The sequence below is a fragment of the Chelonoidis abingdonii genome, chromosome 3 (genome assembly GCF_003597395.2).
Source record: "Chelonoidis abingdonii isolate Lonesome George chromosome 3, CheloAbing_2.0, whole genome shotgun sequence".
Lineage (NCBI taxonomy): Eukaryota > Metazoa > Chordata > Testudines > Testudinidae > Chelonoidis > Chelonoidis abingdonii.
In genome coordinates this window covers 65340814-65363046 of record NC_133771.1, presented here as the reverse complement: position 1 = coordinate 65363046, position 22233 = coordinate 65340814, and the positions used below count along the sequence as shown (strand labels likewise).

Genomic DNA, 22233 nt, shown 5'->3' with positions numbered 1-22233 from the left:
CCCTTTCCCTTATTTTACATTGAAGCAAATGACTTCAGCTAGTAGAATTATGGAAGTTATACTAGTTCATCTCCTTTCTCCCAGATTCATTCTCCAGAGAACATACAGTGATAGCACTGACAAGGTGATGAAAGCCAAGTGAGAGATTTTAACATTTAATTTATTAAAACCTTACCTTTTAATCTACTGATAAATACTCTTTCTGCAAACATACATGGCCAGGCATATAAAACATTATAACTGTAATAACTTCACTGTACCTGAACAGTGGAACTAATCTCCGATGCAAAGCCTCCTGTCAGGGGGGCCTCATGGCTGATCAGCAGCCGCCCAGTCTTCACCACTGACTGAAAAGAAACAAGAATACCTCTTTTTAAAAAATATCAGGTAATATTTGTATCACACTATATCTCTGTAGCAATCTATTTTTACTATATTAAATGAGAAATAATACAAATTCTGTAATTTTAAGCTGCAATGATAAAATATAAACCATCCCTTACTGCCTCAATACAACATTTTATTTACACAGATGAATGGGCCCCAAATAGCCAAGTTTTGATATTAGCAGAATGGGAGTGAATTGCTAGATTTCCTTTGGGAACAGAGCACCAATAGCGTATTTTGTTTGTAAGGTAACAATGAGAATGGAATTATATTCCATTAGTTTGAATTGACCTTATGGATGTAAACAATGACATTTCTGAGGGAAAACAAAAATTGAAGAAAAAACCAGCAAGGACTCATTGTCTGGCTATACCAAAAGAAGGACAGGAGATGCCTGATATGGTTTTAATCAGGCTGCAACTTTATTATTAGATGTCTGGGACAACCTGGCAGTTAAAAGTGCACAGTGAAGATAAACCCATGTTGATTCAATATCTACCCAGGGGGCTTCCGCCAGCTCCCCTCTTTTTCCATCCAGTTCCGCCACTCAATCCATTTCTCGGACTTTACCATCTGTCCTTGAACTAGGGTCAAGGTGTGCTATAAGAAAGGGGGGAGTGGCTCTCTTCCATCATAGGGGCCCCAAATACCTTTGATTTCGATCCTTTTACCAACACCTCCTTTTAAAGTTCATTACCAAGCCATTTATCTGGTCACTGTATTCCTTCCCTATGGAGTACCTGCACTGGGCATCTGCCACATACTTACATAATGAGTCTATCTTCCTTTCTCACTCACCATAACAAAGCCCTCCCTGAACCCTCTGTGGGGAAGGCAAAAAACCCAACCCTACTCCACCTAGGCCAATCTGGTAGTGAGGGAAAAATTCCTTCGCAGTCCCTCTAGAAAGGATCAGCACAGCAGGTCCTGACCAAACCTGGCATTTTGCCACCTCAAAGAGCAGGAGAGTGGGTGCTGCTCTGCCTGCTTTTCCCACCAGGCTTGTCCCTTTTCAACTCCCCAGCCCTTCTGGTCCCTGGGGATGAGTCAGCGTCGCCCGCTGATCCACTCCCATTTTGCAACAGCCTCTCCCTTCTACCCTGCCCCCTGGCCCATAAAGCATATTCTCATTCATCCAGTAAATGGGATAATGGTCCCCCCTCCTCAAGGTGTGGTGAATCCGGAAGGAGCAGGTGATAACATTTATAGGATCAGGTCATACATAAAGCTCACAGACCTTGAAAATATTCAAATAAAAAGTTTGCTTGCTGAAGAAAATTGAGAGCCATAAGCAAGAAGGCAGTGATTTTTATGTTACAACTATAGGCAAGATTTATTATAAAAAAAAGACAGAAACAATATGGAAATGTTAGGAGATTTAAGGTGAACTGCTCAAAAAATAGCTACATAGCACATAGCATATACCATGAGTGTCATATAAACAAGCAGTGGCTCATGAAAAAGTTTTGGTTATAGCAGATAAGTGTTTATGCTGGGTTTGCTGTGAACCATAAGAACAATGGTTAAGTACCTTTAGCCACATAACCAGTGCAAGATTGCAGTATATCTGACCATCATGAAATGTGTTGTAACTATTTGGCAAATTTCCTCGACCTGGGCAACACCAGATACCCACAGAGTCAAAACGTTTTGACAGTCAGTGTCACTTTTCAAAATACTCATTTTATAAAGTGCACATAAAAGTTACATGAACTTCTGGAGTAGCACAGCAGAAAAAAAGGACTTGTATATTAATCTTTTGAGGCCTATTGCAATCAGATTTTTAAAGCTAAGTGCAAGAAGCCCCAAGAGTTAGGTACAACTTTCCTAACCGTTCTGCTCTTTGATTTAAAATCTGAGTGGAGGCTACTGTAGCAAAACCCTCAGAGACAATTTGTCCATCCAATAGGGCAGCCAAGTGATATTTCTTAAAGCTAAAAGGTAACTGCTATTTACTATAGAACACATTAAACCCTGATTTGAGTATGTCTCATTTCTTTAGGAGCCCAGGAGTGTTTTAGTGGTTTTGAACAGCTGGACCACAGATGCATTGGCGAGAGGCAACTCTGTAAGTGCTGGATGCACTATATTCTGTAAATGAAGCAGCTTTGCAACAGTTACAGAGATACAAGACAAAAAAATCATTTAAACATCGGAAAGTAATCTGCAGTCTTGAATTTCTTTTCACTTGCACTGGAAACTCTCATTAAAGAGCCGGAGCTATTAAGTACCCCATAAATCTGCCAAAAATTCTTAGAGATAGTTCCTCATTGCAGAACAAAATGTACTAATCATCTTACTCAAGTTTTTGACTGATGAGATAAAGAATTTTACTGAATTGTTTTTTAAAAAAAATTGATTTTTTTTAAACAAAAGGACATTTTGTTTCGATATTCTTCTTACAAAATTTTGTTCTGAGAAGGGTGTGTCTGGAATTTGAAGTGTAACAAGCTATTTTTAAAACTACAGTACACTTTTTATTTTTGAGAATTTCACAACATGAAACATACACCCATCATATCAATAGTAAAGAATAAAAGCCCAACTGTGGAAACCTTGATTCCTGTGAAAAGTCCTTACTTGTACAATCAGTCCCATTGACTTCAAGGAGATTTCTCGCATGTGTAAAGACTGTTAGAGTGAGTAAGGGTTTGCATTATCAGACCCTAAGATTTCCTCTGATTGCTAAACGAGTTTTAAAACTGGATGGCGATTGGCCCCAGTGCCACATGACAAATTATGGCACTATTTCTCAGTAAAATGGCAGCAACCAGATTACTATGGAGAAGTGCATAATACCATGTGACCATTCAGAAGCTGTGAGGGATGAAAAGGAGTAAAAGGATTTATTTTTACTACCATTGCCCTCCTGAAATTACTAAAACTATTTCATTTTTACATACCTGGAAATATACCTTTACTTTTGGAAGCAAAGGGACTAAGTGATAGAACTAACTGAACTGGGCAAATATATTTCTTATACCAAAATTTAATGAAAATGCGATATCTATTTTGAAAACGTAACAAGGAGTCACAGTGAGAATTGCCTAATTTCTGTATTTGGAGAAAAGTTCAGCTTCACAAATAATTGTATTATCTACAACACACAATGAAAAATTGTTAACTGTTGCTTGCAGAGGGATAATGCTTTGAATAGAACATCGTATGATCATTTATTTCTAAAATTTTAAAAAAGATATGTATTCCCTCATAAACCTGGGGTCAAAGTCACTCCACATTTGTCTAACCAAGTATGCAGTCTCAGGGATAATTGAACACAATCCCAATTCACAGAAAGGGAAAGGTGGTCCAAGGGGGTACCCTCATTCACCAAAGACATGCATAACAGGCTAGCAGAAGCTCTGTAATACAGCAGAGCAGCATACAGCCATAAGGACATCATTCTACACTTACTTAAGTCAACTGGAGATATACTGGCATAAAAGTGGAGAAACACAGCAGTTAATCAGGTGCTTATCTTTTAAAAACATTGCTGCCATTACTCTTCTCCCCACACACCACTCTGTCTGACACCCCTTAACAGGAGAGTTGGGGAAGGATGTTAGAAAAGAATGAATTTCACACTCCATGCCGTAATTTTTTTCTTTTCTTTTTTGCCTGGTGTATGTTTCGTTTCGATTTTCTTCCACACCCTCCATTTTATGGAACCTCTGTGTTTACACTAAATCTCGTTGGCTTTCATGTGTTCAAAGTAGAAAACACACACATATTTTACTTTATGTAGAGTATTTAAAAAGAAAAAAATAGAGCGACTATTGGATGGCTCAGAAGATTACTACTGAGATATAAAGCTTTTTTTCTTTTTTAATTTAATCCAAGTAACTCATGAAGGAAAGTTTGTTGCCATCTGATAGCTAATCAGGACCAAAGAAAAGCACTGGTGGCATTAGTGCAGTGCCTAAATGGCACCTTGCTGTCAGTTGCAACACAGTGCCCAAAGATTCAACAGGCCCAGAGACCTTAACTACCCTGGTCATCAGTACTTCCAGGCAGTGCTGAGGAACAATTAGCAAGGCACCGCTTCAAAATTGTTATGCTATTGCCTGTGCTGTACCTGCTCAATGGAGAAAGGACGCTGGGGCTCATGATTTCTAAATTCACTCTAAAAAGAAAAAAAATATAAAACAAACAGAATGTACTTTGCCCTTACTACATTCCTATTGGGACTGCTTTAAAATATTCCAGTATGTTGTTAGAGAATATGAGGATTACAAAGAAACATTTTGTCAGATTATAAAAAAGGCAGCATGTCCATCCTGATAAGGAAATGTGGTAAAATTAAAGCTTCATCTTTGCAAGTCTAATATTTGTGAACTGTGCTCTAAGGCTTTTCTGATCCGTGGCCCTATGTTTCTGTAATGAAACGTCTTTGCAAATTAGTTTCCCTCTTTCTCACCACTCTCTTTATCTAAAAGGTTCTATAATTATTTTAATAGTATTCTCCTTCTGAATTTGCAATTCATTATTTTGGCAGCTTTTTCTACACCTCCAAGTGTTGACAACAGAGGGAAATAATATGATTCTGGCAATTATACAAGTTCTGAAATGTGTGTGCTGACATCATCACTAACATACTATGCCCTTAGTGATGAAAAAGTAGGCTTAACTAAAACTGACTGTCAGCCAGCTGCATCTTACATTATTACTTTAAACATGTCTCAAGTGTACGATTTCCACTGTAACCAGCTGGTTCAATACTAGGCCAATACCCCTCTAGGGAACTATGAAAAGCTAAAAGTACAAATTTTGCTACTCTCTTGTGTCATGATGGATAAATTGCGTCTATTTTCTAAGAACTAATAAAAGTCCATTCTCAGAGTAAAAGGCTCTTCAGTCCATTATACACAAGCTTGGCAGAATCTGATGTCTCTCTTTTTTATAATTTTGACAGATAATAAAGATGTTTTATTTTTAAAGCATTTTTTTCTATTTTTATCATTTTAAATTTTCACTGTTGCACACAATTATTGGGTGGATGGACAGAATTATTTAATGACAGTATACATTGATATTCTAAAAGTTAAAGTTTTTAAACTGTTAAAATATAAATTGTCAACATCACATACCAAAATATACCAAGTAAATATCCTTAAATCCACAGATCATACCTGTTTTTACTGTTCATTTACTAGTCTATTTATAACAAGCCTAATTCAAAAAGTCTAAATCACTGGATTTTGACTCAGCTCTCAAGCAGCATTTTTCCTATCTTGCCTATCTCTATTTTTTTTTTTATTACAGCTGGAAATATTTTTTCATCACTATGTGTATGTACAGTGAAATCAACATTTATCAAAATTTACTGATAAAAATCTAATCGTTTCAAGTCTAATCACCAAAAAAGTCATTATCCACATGTGTGCTTGAGAATGGGAAGAAAGTTAGTGTTTTAATTCTATCGTTTTTCAGAGATGGTCACAATTTTTTGTAGAAAAACAAAAGTTTCATTTTTGAAAAAGAGAGTGAGAAAAGTTGTCAGTTATTGAACTTTTCTTTTTAAATGTTCTACTTCATATTTTAGTCATATTTGCATCAAAATGATTTTTAAAAATTCATTTACCCAAAACTGCAATTTTTCACCGAAAACTGGGGTTTCAGTATTTGAAAATTTTTGAAAACTATTAGTAAAAACCTTCAGCAAAAATATTTCAAAAATAAAAAATGTATATCTATTTCAAATGCTTAAAAATATAAAATTATTCATGAAATTGTTTTCCCATTTTTGACCAGTTCTAATTATTTTGTTCCCTGCAAATTTATAAAATGTTCTGGGGAAAAAAGTCCCTCCAAAATGGCCTTAGATCAAGACTTCTATTAATGTTTCAATAACATAAATGAAGTTGTTCATCAGATCTTTAATGGTGAATGAAGAGGGAAAGGATAGAGATGAAGAGTCAGAGAGTAAAGGTTGAAAAATAAAGCACTTTATGACTGAGGCTCTGATGTTCAAGCCTTTTCACTCTTCTGCCACTATAATGGTCTATTTGGTAAACCTGTAACTCACCTGCACAGAATAAATACCTGCAAGAATTAGGAATATTCTGTGTTCTTTAAAGTTCCATTGCAACTGAAAATAATATTCTCATACACCAAAGGAAGATTATATTAATTAGCTAAACATATACAAAAAATGAAAATGTAACACTCAAAGATATCTAATCACATTCCTTTAATGGTATCAGAGACCCACAGAAAGGAAAAGGAGAGAAAGCCTTAAAATCCACATAGTTTTGCTTTAGTTATACTGGATAGCTGATATATCTGGATCTCATTTTACAAGAGGAACAAGATGCAGAGAAGTTAAAATGAAGATGACAAGCAAGATTTCTTCACATACAGATCAGTGTACCATTAATTGATGAAGCAGGATTTCTCAGTGTCTAGCAACAAAGTGATCAGAGCCAGGATAAATCTGTTAAATGTTCTTAAAGGGACCTTGAGAGGAATTACAATAAATAAACTGCAGTCCCAGATCACAATGGTGGAGATATCACTGGACACAGATTCTCAGCTGGAACACTGGTGGCAAAAGTTAGCAGGCTAGACAGCTAGATCCAAGACAGAAACAAACTCTGAGTGCAAGAGATTCAGATACTTACTCTTTGCAACACAGCCATTAAGAAACCATTTGAAACTTAAGTAACTTTAATTGTATCATAAAAAGTTAAATATATCCTTAACAGAAAATTTACATCTGGAAGAAGAAAACTAGTGTTTCTGAAGAACCAGACAACATTCTGTAATATTCAAGTGACTGGCTTCTTGGTGGAGAAAAAAGAAAATCCAATTTATTTTTATTTCACACACAAATGATTGCGAACATTTTAGTTGCTAATGCAATCCATGTTAGCAGAGTATGATTCTCTGTCCCCCTCTAATGGTTAAAGCAAATATAGGCTTGTAAGTCCCTAACTACCTCCAAGCAGTAAAAAGGCTCATGCTTTTAGAACCAGAGGGCTGCGGGTTCAGTTTCCACACATAACAGCCAAGGGTTGTGTTACAAGCAGTGCCTGTGCAGATCTCTGAACTGCTGGGAACTAGCTTCCCAAAAAACAAATAATTGTGGTAAGTACTCAATTTATGTTGGAAGATGTTTAGGGCCCCCACATATCAAACAGCTGTAAAATGTGTGGGCATTTTTACTGGCTTTCTTATTGTTTCTGTAACATAAGACCAAGAGAGTGTCCTCTCTGTGGTGCACAGAAAGAAGAATGCGGAAGTGGATAGGTCTCAACCCCTTTTTAAATTTATTCTGAACTTTTGGAACAAACGACAAGAATTGGAAGAAGTAAAACAAGGATTCAACTATATTCAGTTCCAAGAAAGACCACTGAAAAATGTTCTAAAGGAAGAAAATCAAATGAATAAAAAGGTAGTCTAGCTACTGTATGCTGTTCCTTTGGCTCTTTGAAAGTAATTTTTGTTCAGACCTATATTTTAGATATTGGTTTTTGATTTATCAAACTGAAATTTGAAATAAGAGTCAAAGATTTCCATTTGATGAATCTAAACAGTGTTGTTACAGCTGCAAAGGGACATTAAGCACTAAGTGGCCTAATGGAAAAAGCATAAAAATTTGCAGTATGATGAAAAGATGCAATTGCCAGACAACTCAATGAAAACAGAAAAAGGTGGTCTCTCCTCTTAACCATATTAAGTCCAGTCTGTTATTATTCTTATTCTCTCTCTTCTCCCACAAGGAAAAAAAAAAAGGCATTATAGGAATTAATTACATACTTCCACAATGCCAGATAACATTCTTACTTGTTCTTCAACGTCAGACATTTTGCCTTATTATAGTTAGCTGTACTACATTTTTGTTTGATGTATTTAAATGTTTCATATTCTGTATGCTAAATATAACCATTAAATGAAAAAACTAATACTTTTTTAATGTTTCCAATAAGATTTAAAGGGACATCCCTACCTCAGAAAAATAATCAAATTTCTTTCAAATTAAGGCTTGGAGCAAACTAGAAAATTAGCAAGGCAAATCATTTTAACATGTATAATGAAAAGGAAGGCACCACAAATTACAGATGACTTGTATCCTGTGGTGAAAGAATTGAGCCTACGAGATTTAAAACTGACATTTTCATCAGTTAAGGAAACCAAGGGTGTAAAGAACACTAGTACAGTTATGTGAATGGCCTCGTATTACTCTATTTTCTTGATCACATGAAAAAGAAAGAATAATTTTAACAAATTAAAGAACTGTTTAGAATTAAGAATTTCATTACAACAAACTTTGACAATGAAACAAACATATTTATAGCCATATGCCTGTCACCGCCCTGATCACTTTGACCCTGAATTAGCAAAGCACTTAAGCATGGTCTTAAGTCTCAGGGAAGTTGCACCCCTTTCCACCATTCTTTGCTGGCCTCTAACTTCTAACTGTCTTTGAGAAAGGGGCTGTGTTTTCAGCTCTGTGTTGATGCTATTGCCATACTAATGTTAATCATATCCTGTATGACTAAGGGTACCTGTGTTTAGAGTAGGCAGGCTGAGCCTCTTTGCTGTTTCAAGACACACACACACACACACACACACTTGTGAAAGGAGTCAATATGCATGTTAGCTAAGTGAACATCTGCTGATCCATCACCAATTCTCCTCAGGTTAGGGTTTATCTATTAAGTCAATACATTTAATAGTTTATTGTCGCCTGAATAAACACAGCTTTGATCAGAATTCCCTGCTACATCACTTCTAAATATTAAATTATTCTGGTTCAGTTTGGGATTTATGATAACTCCCTGGTGACTTAGGTATGACACAGTTATCACTTCCTGTTTTAATTATTGCTCCATTTAGAGGAAACCACATTGTGATCTCTATAGTTATACAGCAGATAGAAGAACATGCAAGGACGTTAGGCACTATCATAAGCAATTTAATAATAAAAAGTAACATCTAGGAGACAATTACCTGATAGTACTGCCTGAAGCCTTTCAAGTTTAGGCATTTTTGTATTTCATATAGGCTACTTCCTTTGAAGTCAACCTAACAAGCCCAAGCTGAAAGACAGGTTATCCTAGACGGCTGAGGGACTGCCAGTTTGACAAATAGCATGTTCTTATTCATATATTCTAGGACTGGAAGGGACCTCGAGAGGTCATCGAGTCCAGTCCCCTGCCCTCATGGCAGGACCAAATACTGTCTAGACCATCCCTGATAGACATTTATCTAACCTACTCTTAAATAGCTCCAGAGATGGAGATTCCACATCCTCCCTACGCAATTTATTCCAGTCTTTAACCACCCTGACAGTTAGGAACTTTTTCCTAATGTCCACCTAAACCTCCCTCTGAAGTTTAAGCCCATTGGTTCTTGTTCTATCCTTGGAGGCTAAGGTGAACAAGGTTTCTCTTCCTCTTATGACACCCTTTAGATACCTGAAAACTGCTATCATACCCCCCCTCAATTTTCTCTTTCCAAACTAAACAAACACAATTCTTTCAGCCTTCTTTCATTGGTCATGTTCTCTAGCCCTTTAATCATTCTTGCTGCTTTCTCTGGACCCTCTCCAATTTCTTCATATCTTCTTTGAAATGCGGGTCCCAGAACTGGACACAATACTCCAGTTGAGGCGTAATCAGCGCAGAGTAAAATGGAAGAATGACTTCTCATGTCTTGTTACAACACACTTGTCGATGCATCCCAGAATCCTGTTTGCTTTTTTTGCAACAGCATCACACCTTGACTCATATTTAGCTTGTGGTCCACTATAACCCGCGAGTCCTTTCTGCCGTACTCCTTCCTAGATAGTCTTTTCCCATTCTGTATGTGTGAAACTGATTGTTCCTTCCTAAGTGAGCACTGTGCATTTGTCTCTATTAAACTTCATTTGTTTACCTCAGACCATTTCTCTAATTTGTCCAGACATTTTGAATTATGACGCTATCTTCCAAAGCAGTTGCAATCCCTCTCAGTTTGGTATCATCTGCAAACTTAATAGCATACTTTCTATGCCAATATTTAAGTTGTTGATAAAGATTTGAACAGAGCCAATTCCAAAACAGACCCATGCAGACAGGAGCGGCGCCAGGGTTTTTGGCGCTAGGCGGGGGTCCTTCCGTGCTCCCGGTCGGTGGCAATTCTGCGGCGGGGGGGTCCTTCCGCGTTCCCGCGCCCTCGGGCACTTCAGCGGTGGGTTCCGGAGCGAGTGAAGGACCTTCCGCCAAATTGCAGCCGAGGGTGGCAAAATGCCGCCTCCCCAAATCCTGGTGCCCTAGGCAACCGCCTAGGTCGCCTAAATGGAAGCGCCGCCCTGCTTGCAGAACCCTACTTGTTATACCTTTCCAGCAGGATTGGGAACCATTAGTAACTACCTCTGAGTACAGTTATCCAGCCAGTTATCACCCACCTTATAGTAGCCCCATTTAAGTTGTATTTGCCTAGTTTATTGATAAGAATATCATGTGAGACCATATCAAATGCCTTACTAAAGTCTAGGTATACCACATCCACCCTTCTCCCTTATCCACTAGACTCGTTATCCTATCAAAGAAAGTATCAGATTGGTTTGACTTTGATTTTGTTCTTTACAAATCCATGCTAGTTATTTCCTGTCACCTTACTACCTTCCAAGTGTTTGCCGATGATTTCCTTAATTACTTGCTCCATTATCTTCCCTGGCACAGAAGTTAAACTAACTGGTCTGTAGTTTCTTGGGTTGTTTTTAGACTCCTGGGTTGTTCACCAATACCTCTGTGACAGAAGTCTAAGAAGAACTGATGGAAGGATCACCTAAGTGTCAAGTTATTCATTATATAAGTTCCAGTTGTCTGGAATTAAGAATTCTAGGGTCTGGAACAATCTATTAAAACAAACCTTCACAGGCAACTATCATGCCTATCAATTGGAAATATCAGAAGCAATTCTAAGCAGATGACTGGAAAGAAAAAAGGAATAAACTCTGGAGTTTTACAAAGTCAGGAAACTGATTAGTTAAGAAATGATGTAATAAGATCTCTAAGATGACTATCAATCTAAAAATATTAATGAAGTTGATTATAAATTCTTGCAAGTTCAGTAACTGACTGGTTTGTTTATGTGCACAATGGTTTTCTTTAGGGGCATTTTAAACCAGTAGGTCATACAGATAATACAGATTTGCATAACAGTCCATCAGCTGTAACAAGTAGCATGGCCACAAATTGGCAGTATTTTAGTGGAAACAATGGTGATCAGGTTTCCTGGGAAATTAAAGGGGGAAAACTGTAGATAATAATAAAGTCTCCAGGAGCTTTTTTAAAAGACTGTTTATGGAATATTTTTCATTTTAAATTATACTTTTTTTACAAATAGATTTAATGATGATGACACCACTAATCTGGAGAAACTGCCTGAATTAAATTATAAAAGTAATACTCTTACTATGGCTTTATATACATACAATTTTGGATTAAAAAGAAGATTTGATTTTTTAAAATAAGCCTTCTGGCACTGTGGACAAAAAAAAACCAGAGGATGGCAGTGTGTTAAAATTCTATGAGGTGAACTTTTTATAGCATCTAATATTCATCTGTCTACAGATGAACCAGCCCAAAGGAAGATAATATTTTGTCTGTCATCTCTCCTTGAGGTTTCCTGCACACAGTACATTTTCATTATCTGTTAGTTGAGTTGTTGAAGGACTTGAGACAACCTTCCCCTCCTCTAAAGTTGGAAAAACATTTGCTAGCTCCAGATGAATGAAATCCTTAGCAGGAATGCCTGCTAAATCTGGCCTGGTGGGCCAAAGAATCTGTACTTCCTGTATAGAGTTATATAGTCTTGCTGGAAAGCTGGAATGAGGAAATAAGTTTGGATAAATCCTTTAAACGTTTCCAAGGGATTCTCTAAACAACTTGATCCTACTGTAAAAGGGGATGAATAAAATTACCTCTCGATATACGGAGTCCTTCTTATTTCTTGCTTTTAATAATGATGTTTTTTCTTAGGCTGTGTGACCAGGCTGGACCTGGTTAAAACAGTCTTGGCTGGCTCTGCTCAGGATATTGCTACTCTTAGCCAACTGACTGTCCAGATAACAGCATTATTTATGGAACATTTCCTCTTCTTTCTACTTTATATATAACTGTTCTTTGTTCCTATATAAAATGTTAGCATAACAACAAACAGCAAAAAGAAGCTTCTGGAAACTATGATGAAACAAACTAGATCAAATTCAATGCGACAAAGCAGCAAAAATATCTTCATTTCTCATGACAGATCCCTGCTTCTCATGCCATATATAGCATTATTTATATAAATAGGGTCTTATAATGGGAAATGTCAGGCAATTTTAACTACAGGAGGCACTATCAGCTTCCCCTCCAGTTAAAAACTGTTTGAACAGAGGATGGTCCCCTGGCTAATGGCTAAGAATAAGGAACCTGTTTTGAGAACAGATGACATTCTTGCTGCCTTATGTTGAATTTGAGCCAATTTGTCCCACCAGAGTCTTTAGAAGCTTTGTTTTTTTTCCCCCTTTATTTGGACTTGGTGTCGTGAAGTGTTATATCAATCCATCCAGAGGAGCACTTAATCACTTGTTTAACTTTAAGCACATGAGTAGTCCACATTCTTAAGAGCTTTGCTAGATCAGGTCTTTATGTAGCAGAAAGAATAAAATGAAGAGAAACTGAAGTAGTAAATCAGGTACTGAAGCCATTTAGCTATGATCCAGCATCCACTGAAGTAAATGAAAAGACTGTCATTGACTTTAATTGGTATGCAATCAGGTCCCTAGTGAAGGGCAACAGTATTAAACCTATGACCCAGTAAGAAATAAATGTAACATATGCCTTCCTCCCTGGGATTAGAGGTTACACATTCAGAATGTTTCACTACAGAACACACTTAGTTTCAATCCCCTGGATTGAATTTAGATGTATATACATCTCATAAGCAACATTAAGAGAAGACATCTAACTGGATGTAAAGATGGCAGGAGAAAAGAAATTAGGGCACAGTTGAACAGTAGGCTTTCACTAGAGGGGGCAATCACTCAGCCCAGCACACTGTGTCAAAGCAAGTGCTTCTGATGATTATTCACTAACAGAACTCATGAGATAGATGACTCTTGGAGAGACTACTTAAGAGAGGTAGAAAGTATGATTGGATCCCTTTCTCAGACCCTGTACTTAAAGTCACAATACCAGGGATACTAGCAAGAGAGACATTCCCCTTCTCATGTGTGTAAGCTTGTGGAAGATTATGATGGCTGCAGTTCAGCAGTGACTGGGACATGAAAGCTACTCTTCTTTCAACAAAGGCTGTACTGGAGATTTTCAAAGAAGTGAAGGCAACGAGTGGAAAACAGGGAAAGCCACTGTGTTTGTCTGCTGCTCAAGTGGTACCAAAAGGGAAGGTTTCCTTTTAACTCTCTCCCTTCTGTCTCCCACATCCAAGCAGAGACTTTTCACAATATGGCCTTTATCAGCCATTTTACACAGTCTTTTAGTATTCCATGTCTCTCTCTCCCACACGTACCTTTTACTCCTGATGTAGCTGAAGAACACTTATTTAGAAGCTTCTTTACATGCCAAAGTCACTTAAAATAAATGGGTGGAACTCCTTTTTTCTTTGTTCACCATTACTTTAATTTTCTAAATATGAAGGAAAAAATCAGTTTATTTTCTGGAATATCTTTTCTGAAATACACTTCCATACATAAGGATGACTATATGTTGATGGTGCTTCTACAACAAAATTATTTTTAAACTATAGTTTAGTACTCTTGGTTTTGGTTAAGCCCACATACCGGCATAAATAGGGAGGCCACTGATATATCCCCAGAATATCCGATATCCCAGTACTTCTGAGAATGGTATGGGCCCTCCCCCACTTATATGACCTCACGTGCATGGTGCGTTTGAGGTCACACTGGTGGGTATGGAGTGGCACACTCTTCAAGATGGCATCCTCCATGGATGACACTGGACAAAACCACATCTGGTTTTGTCTCAGTACCAGATAGGAGACAAATTGTAGAAAAACAGGACTGCCTGGACCAATGACTTGCCGAAGCATTTCTGACATCACTAACACATTTGGTTAGGAAACACTGAAATCAATCTGTAAGTGCATTCTGTTTCAATGGGATACTCTTTCATATTGATGCAACGTGTTTGATTGCACATCTTTTGTTAACACTAATGGGAGTGTTGCAGCTCACAGGGTCACTGGCCCTTTGAAATGAAGCAGGTTAAGCTCTCTTGTGCTAGAACAGGTGTGCCCAGCTGGACCAATGAAGAGGGCAGGGCAGCACTGGGATATATGAGAGGCCAAGCTGTCAGTAAGGAGAGGGAATATTCTGGGAGCAGGAGCAGCAGGAAGTTCCCTGGGTGAGGATCCAGGTTCCCTTGGAAGGGGAGGCAGTAGGAACCTGCTAGAGGAAAAACGGACACCAGGGAAAAAGCCCTGGAAACTGATGCTCAGTTAAAAAAAACAAGGAAGACCCTTGCAGTAGGTCCTGAAGTAGGAAAGAGAGAGGCAAAGGGGAAAATCCCATGGAGCTGTAGTCAGAGCAGGCTGAGAAACTATGTTTTGCATATGCTTGGGAAATAAAACTGTGCCTGGAAAGAGACTTTGGGTGTGGCAGTGGATCCTTCATGGGCTGAGGATGAGACCCAGTCTTATCACACAGCTAAATCCCTAAGTACCACTTTGACCATTTGCCTGATAGTTCCTTAACATAATCAATTATAGTCTATTTATCATGTTCCTCCATTTGTAAATACAGTGGAAAAGTTAAATTTCTTCTGACAAACCAGACAGATGAATGATGACTTAAGTTCATTGATAACAGTCTGTTCTGTCTCGTGCTCAAGACTGAGGTCGAGGCTAGCCATGAGCTGTGCCATGTATAACACTGTTTTGGGCAACGGTGGGTGGTGACATGGGGGAAGTTCATTTTGCCTGACTTCACGTCCTCTTTAACATGATGGCTTTCAAAAATTTGCCCCTGAATTCTGTTATTGGGCTCACATTTTGCTTAGGAGAAACTGAAAGAAAGAGCTGAAAGAAGATGGGGAACAGAAGAAAAAAGATCAAGTGATCCATCTGATTCTGCTGCTCTCTCTTACTTTCTAATTTCACCTACATCTCTGAATCAATTTACCACCTCCTTTACTCTTTACACTTTGTGCTTACCATGCAATAATGCTCCCCCTCAAAGTTCTCACTCCTTGGTTTGCTATTTTTGCCCACCGATGATTTCTTTTAGTGTCATTCCCTCTGCCCCTCTCTGCATCATAGCAGAAAACTGCAATGCTTAAAGAAAGCTACCCTCTGGATTGACCAACAAATTAAACTGTGGACGCCTCAGGGCTGGGACTTTATCTTTTTTTTTTTTTTTTTTTGCATTTTGCACAATGCTGAGGCTACTAACACTGTTTAATCACTATTAAAAGTATATATAGCACACACTTGGACAATCTGGCTTTTGTGAGCTGTCCTATCTTTGATACATAATACAGGGTTCCCTTTACCTAGAGAAACAGGTTTGTTTTTAAAACTGATGATCTTGGGGGGAATAAAAAGAGCATACATTTCAGAGGAAAAGAAAGTTTGTGAATCCAACCCTCAAAATTCACAAAAGTATCCATCCTAATTTTAACCATGGCCAAGAAAACAGCAATGTCAAGTCTCTTGCCAGTCATTTTATATAAGAGATTTATAACGGTTTGACTGCTTGTTATGGGTCCAATCCTACAAACACTCAGGACTACATGTTATCCTACTGTGAGTGATTTCAGTGGGACTACTCATGGTAGAAAGCACTACAGTAATCAGTGTGTTTGTAGAATTGGTCCCTAAGTATGCTCAACATGAAGCCATTGTTTAGAAAATACTATTATAACTTTTAGTCTTCTTTATGAGTCTGCAGTAGCAGATTATATATCTCATGTAACTGAGTTCATGTTCTATTTTACACTGGTAAATTCGGACCAATTTCAAATCCGCATCAGTGTGGATTTGTTCCCAGTTTAAAATGTATGAACGGCTGGAACAGTTTATTAAGAACTGTGACCACAATTAGGGCATACTTAGGAAAACATCTCAGAGCAAAATGTTAGTGTAACCGTAATGGTTTATTGCCTCAATACACCCGGATTTGATCATTCCATAGTGTATTACTTTACATTGTAAATCCCAAATACAATTCTGAAAGAGTAATGTGGCCATCTTTGCATAACTGACATTAAGAACACAATATTGTAGTCAACCTTCTGTGGAAATAGTAGCGTATTATCACTGAGATGGGGACAGGAATAGGAATGGATAAGAGCTTCGTACTTCAGCCTGGAAAATTCAACAAATGGTGACAGCAAACAATTTAGAATTAATTAATAGTGATGAATATAGAAGAAATTGTTGCTTGTTCTCTGATTAAGGTGCTGATGAATTCCCTAAAAAGAATATTGAGGGAGTAAATGAAAAAATTGCTTTTGTAAATAGAAATGAATGTACTTCATTGTCCATTCTATACAGCATTGTCAGTACCTAGATGGAAAAACTACGAGGAGTCCTTGTAGCACCTTAGACACTAACAAATTTATTTGGGCACAAGCTTTCGTGGGCTAGAACCCACTTCACCAGATGATATGTGAGGTATGCCCAAATACATTTGTTAGTCTCTAAGATGCCACAAGGACTCCTCGTTGTTTCTGCTGATACAGACTAACATGCCCCTCTGAAACCAGTGCCAAGATGGGCACTGTAGATAATGAGCTACCTAAAATATGCCTATCGTTAAATCAGAATAAGTAATTTGGTTTTAAAAATTTATATTACTGGATTGTTCCTATGAAAATGTTGGAAAATATCTGATTTTGGTCATTAAAATTGAGATAATGTACATTGCATCAGCTCATCTTAAACTTTTAATGTAATGCAGCCATGGCAATGCAACTAAATTTCCCAGAAGGACTTTATGCCCACTCAGACTTAGAAAGTAGAATATCAGTAGTTTTGAACATTGAATCTTGGGGCTATCTGTTTTTCTTGAAATATTCTACTGTTTGGTTACTGATTCTTTGAATACCTTCTATTAAATTTAGATTCATGTAAAACAACACTAAGACCTCGCAACACCAAAGATCCTGTAATGGCAGATCTCTCCACTTAATATGCAGCATTTCGATATATTTATAGTGAAAACAAGAATAAGTTTTTTTTACCAAAGAACAGAGATTCAGATGATAGTAAGGAAGAATATGAGAAACAAATGGTTACATATAAAACAAAATCATATAATTATTTCTAAAGCCTAAATTTAACACTCAAACCATTCCCATATCTCCTACAAGATAGCTTATCCCTAGTCCTCATCCCAGTGGAACCCTCTTTGAGAAGATCACCTCATTTTCCCAGGTTGAAGGATGTCAGATGTACCTTCCTAACCCCAATTATACCCTCCCAAAAAAGTTCGTCTTTTCTTGTAAACAGGATAACCCCTGCTGTTTTTGTTTTTCCCTGTAGCAATCTATTAATTAGCATTTGATTCAATATGCAAATCCATGTCAATTGTAAGATACGCAATAATCAGGAAAATAAGTGTCTCCTACATCCTGTCTGGAGAAGTCTGTCTCAAGTCACGCTACTTCTGAGTGATTTGCCTTTAACTACAAGGCCTTAAGAACATGATTTCCAATACACATACATATCTCCTTACATATTATCCAAATGTTCATTTCACAAAGATTACAATGAACTGTATGATACAGTTTTCAGTAGAAACCATACATGACACTCTTCGCTGAACTAGAATGTAAATACTAGATCCCGAGGGTCCCTGTTACCTGTATGTCCCCTGTGCCCTACGCCAGTTGGCATCAAGAGGTCCTTGGGCCACTCTCATTACAAGGTCATTACTAGTTCAGAGGGTATGTACATGCAATCATGAAGCCCAAATCTCTTTTTATGATTCCTGTGCAGAGGGCCTGCTAAGCAAAATCTCCATGTGTTTTGGGTAAAACAAGAAGGGACAGCTAACTTTCATCTCACATTCTTCCTATGGGAAGAAAATTGTTGGTTCATGTTTACATACAGTAGTTGCTAGAATCTGACTCAATCTTCTGTTAATATGATATTCCTAAGGTGAATAGCCTTGTCCATGCTCACTTTGGGATTGGTTATCAGCAAACAAACAAACATTGTTCAAAGGAACAGGGCATTAAATTAGCCAAGAAAATAAGTATAATAGTTAAATTTTGAGAAGTTAATTTAGGATTAGTCTTACCATGGATCACTGCAATTCTCTAGTGCAATAAAAGAAAATAAATATTAAAGGACAAAAACATTCAGATCTAAAGAGCAAACAGACAACATTATGTACAGGATTGTCATGGTACCAATAGTATACATCAATAGTATAAAGGCATTTCATGCCATAAAGAGCTTGCAAAGTCAGGGTTCAGTTCTATTTTCAGATATGTTCAGAATGTGCTTCAACTTAACTACTACAATCTGCTACTGGGCTGGTGCACACATGTCTAAGAATTGAGTTTTCAAATTACAATGTACATCATTGTGAAGATAAAAAGTGAGCCCTAACTTCCATCTTTGTTTTTTCCACCAAAGCAGAGTTCGCAGAATCCATGAATACAGTCACAACTAATACAATGAGGTTAAAAGAATAAACTCTGCACTAGTGCTCTTATTCTGCTGTTGAATAGCTTCCAGGCTCCATATTACAAGTACAAATGAGTGTAAAATGTTTTGTCTCTCTACACAAGACCTGTATTGCTCAGCTCCATGAGCCCAGAAGCCATTAGGCACCAGAGTTTGAATGTATAGCTTCAACACCATTGCAAATGTTTGCAGTGATGAAAATATGTATCTTCGAGACAAAGGAAAAAATAAGCAATGTGGAGTCCCGAATAGCAATTCTAATCAGACGCATGAGTCAAATGCATGGAGCTATTCCATTTGAGAAGTTCCACAGCCACAGCACTTCCTCAGCCTAAATGATTTTAAAATTCTGTAATCATTCAAAGCAACTTAAGTTTTGTTCAATGTACAGCTGCATACTTCCTTCTAGAACAGCTCAGTGGTTCCTGACTTGTGAGACAGGATCCAGGTAGGGCAGAGGAGAGAATGAGCCACTCCAGAGAGGTGCCATAGTTTCAGCACTGTTTAGCCTGAGATAAAGACGGTAGAGAAAATAAACCAAGGAAGTATCTAATCTGCTCATTTCCCTCTCTTTTTTTGTGGTAATCTGTAATAATAATGAAGTACAAATCCCATAAATAAATAAAATACTTAATAAATATCTAGGGTTTTCTGGTTTTTTTTAAATTCCTTGCCCATCACTATGGTATCAGAGTGTCTCCTCACCCTCAACCCCAACCTATACTGAATTGACCAGAGGAGGAAGTGGACATAGGAGCAGGAGAAACCAGTGGATATTGGAGTTGAAGAGCAGCACAAGTGGTGAACTGATATACTCCTGCCCTACTGCCTCGGTGCTCCCTAGCTGTGGCTGAAAGCAAGGAGCGGAGAGCAGCCAAAGATCCTTTTAAACTACCTGCCTAACTTGTCTTTGTGTTCTCCTCAAACAGATGCCTGCTCAGACACACAGCCACCACAAAGACATGAAGAGATTCTCCTAACCCCATCCCAGAGCAAGAATCCCCTACTAAGTAGCAAGAGGAGCAGAGTGAGGAAAGATGAGCTAAATTAGGGAGAGAGGCAAGGAAAAGAAATATTATTTATGATTTGTATAGTACCTTGAGGCCCCCATGAGGGACCAGAGCCCCTTTGTGCTGGGCACTGTATACACAAATAGTATAAGGACAGCTCACAGCACAGACAGCTTACAGTCTCAGTAAATGACAAGATGCACCTGGTGGATGAAACAAGCAAACAGATGGAAAGGGAAAAGCACAAGTTTCCTAACTGTAAGAACAGGACAATGGAACAGACTGCCGAGGGAGGTCAAGGAAGATCCTTCACTGGAGGGTTTCAAAAGGAGCTGGATAGCCGTCAGTCTTAGATGATTTAGACAACAAATCCTGCATCTTGGCAGGAGGAGGTTAGAGTGGATGATCCTTGCAGTCCTGTCTAACCCTAGGATTCTAAGGAAGAGAAATACGACACACTGCTTTAACAAAATTCTCCTGCAGACGAGCAGGGTGTATAGTGTAGCTTGTCACCTGCCTAAGTGGATAGTGAACAGAGGAAGAGAGAAGAGGATACGATATGACAGAAATTAAAACTGGCAGATAGAAGGGACTGGAGAAGAGCAGATGCACTTGGAGAAAGAAAGAGATAAAATTAGTACCTTCCCAAAGAGACAGAGAAGGGAAAAGACAGCACAGTGGCAAGACATCTGGTAAGGAGGACAAGTTGGAAGAAAAAAAGGGAAATCAGCAAAGCAAGTCCCTGCACAAATACACAGAGAAGAGACACACAAAAAGGGAAAAGGAGAATAGAGAGCAAAAAAAAAAAAAAAAGATGGTGAGGCAAAGGGAAAGAGAATGAACAAAAACAAGGGAGATTTCAGGTGCTGGCATAAGAAGGCACAGCAGGCTGGGATCTGGATTTATGACAAAGGGTTTGGGGATGGACTCCAAGTCAAAATGTCTGAGGATCACTGGAATGGTTTTCTTACAATGGCATATTTTTAATTAGTAATTTTAATTTTATTCTTCTCATGGATTTTTTCTGTCTGCAATGAACATTCTCCCTTTTTTTCCAGACTAAAAGTTCATATGATGACAGTTAAGATAGAAAATATTTAGTTTCAGAAGTATTGCCAAATGTGCTTACTGTATGCATCATTCTAAAGAAGCTTCCCTAAAAACATGGTTACTTACCTTGTAACTCTTGTTCTTCGAGATGTGTTGCTCATATCCATTCCAGTAGGTGTCAGTAGTGTAACGCGCCGGCGCTGCACGTTCGTCGTGAAAACTTTTACGCGCAAGCAACTCCAGCGGGCCAGCAGTCGCCCCTAGAGTGGAGGCCACTATGGCGGGTGATATATAGCCCCTGAGCGGCCCGCCCGCTCCTCAGTTCCTTCTTGCCGCTAACTCCGACAGTGGGGAAGGAGGGCGGGTGGGAAGGATATAGCAACAATCTAGAAGAACAAGAGTTACAAAGGTAAGTAACGTGTTTTCTTCTTCAGTGCTTGCTCAATCCATTCCAGTAGGTGATTCCCTAAGCTTACTAGGCGGTGGTGTCGGAGTGAGAGGTCACAGTGGCGCAACACGCAGAGCCGAAGGCGCATCAATCCCTGGACTGCTGGACTAGAGCATAATGGGTAGCGAAAGGTGTGCAGCAGAGGACGCAGGTCGCTGGGCCCTACATGACTTTCCTGGACGGAAACTTGTGCGAGGAACGGCCATTGACGATGCTGGGCCCTAGTAAGAGTGCGCATTGTTACAACACGCCCTGAAGGGAGATGGGCCAGTCGTAAGCATCACGTTCTATGGCAGGACGTCACATCACGAGGACGATCCTTGTGAGGAGACTGGCAACCCCTTGAGCGCCGTTCAGCTATTGCGATAAAGAGCTGAAGTGGACTTGCGGAACGGCTTGGTCTTTCTATATAAAAGGCGAAGCGTCCCTATATTTCGCACATCTAAGCAGTGCAATTGTTGCCTCCCTAACGAGATGAATGAGGTTTGGAAAGAATATGGGAAGGAATATGTTCATGGTTATCGTGGAAGGGCCGAGATCAACCTTGGGGAGGAATGCAGGTGTGGCCTCAGTTGCACCTTGTCTCGATGGAAAACAACCGTGTCGGAGGGTCCAACGACGAGTGCGCGCAGCTTCTGATCACGCTAAGCGGATGTGACGGCCAACCAGGAATGCCGTTTCCAGGACAAA

General features: G+C 38.6%; 1 protein-coding gene across 1 annotated transcript in view; it reads right to left on the bottom strand.

Moving 5' to 3' along the window:
* The window catches only part of BCKDHB (branched chain keto acid dehydrogenase E1 subunit beta), a 315214-nt gene that overhangs the window by 73641 nt on the left and 219340 nt on the right, over positions 1-22233 (bottom strand). Inside the window, exon 9 of the mRNA XM_075063818.1 lies at positions 261-347. Coding sequence (XP_074919919.1) covers positions 261-347 — 87 coding nt within the window. The remainder of the gene's footprint in view (positions 1-260; positions 348-22233) is intronic.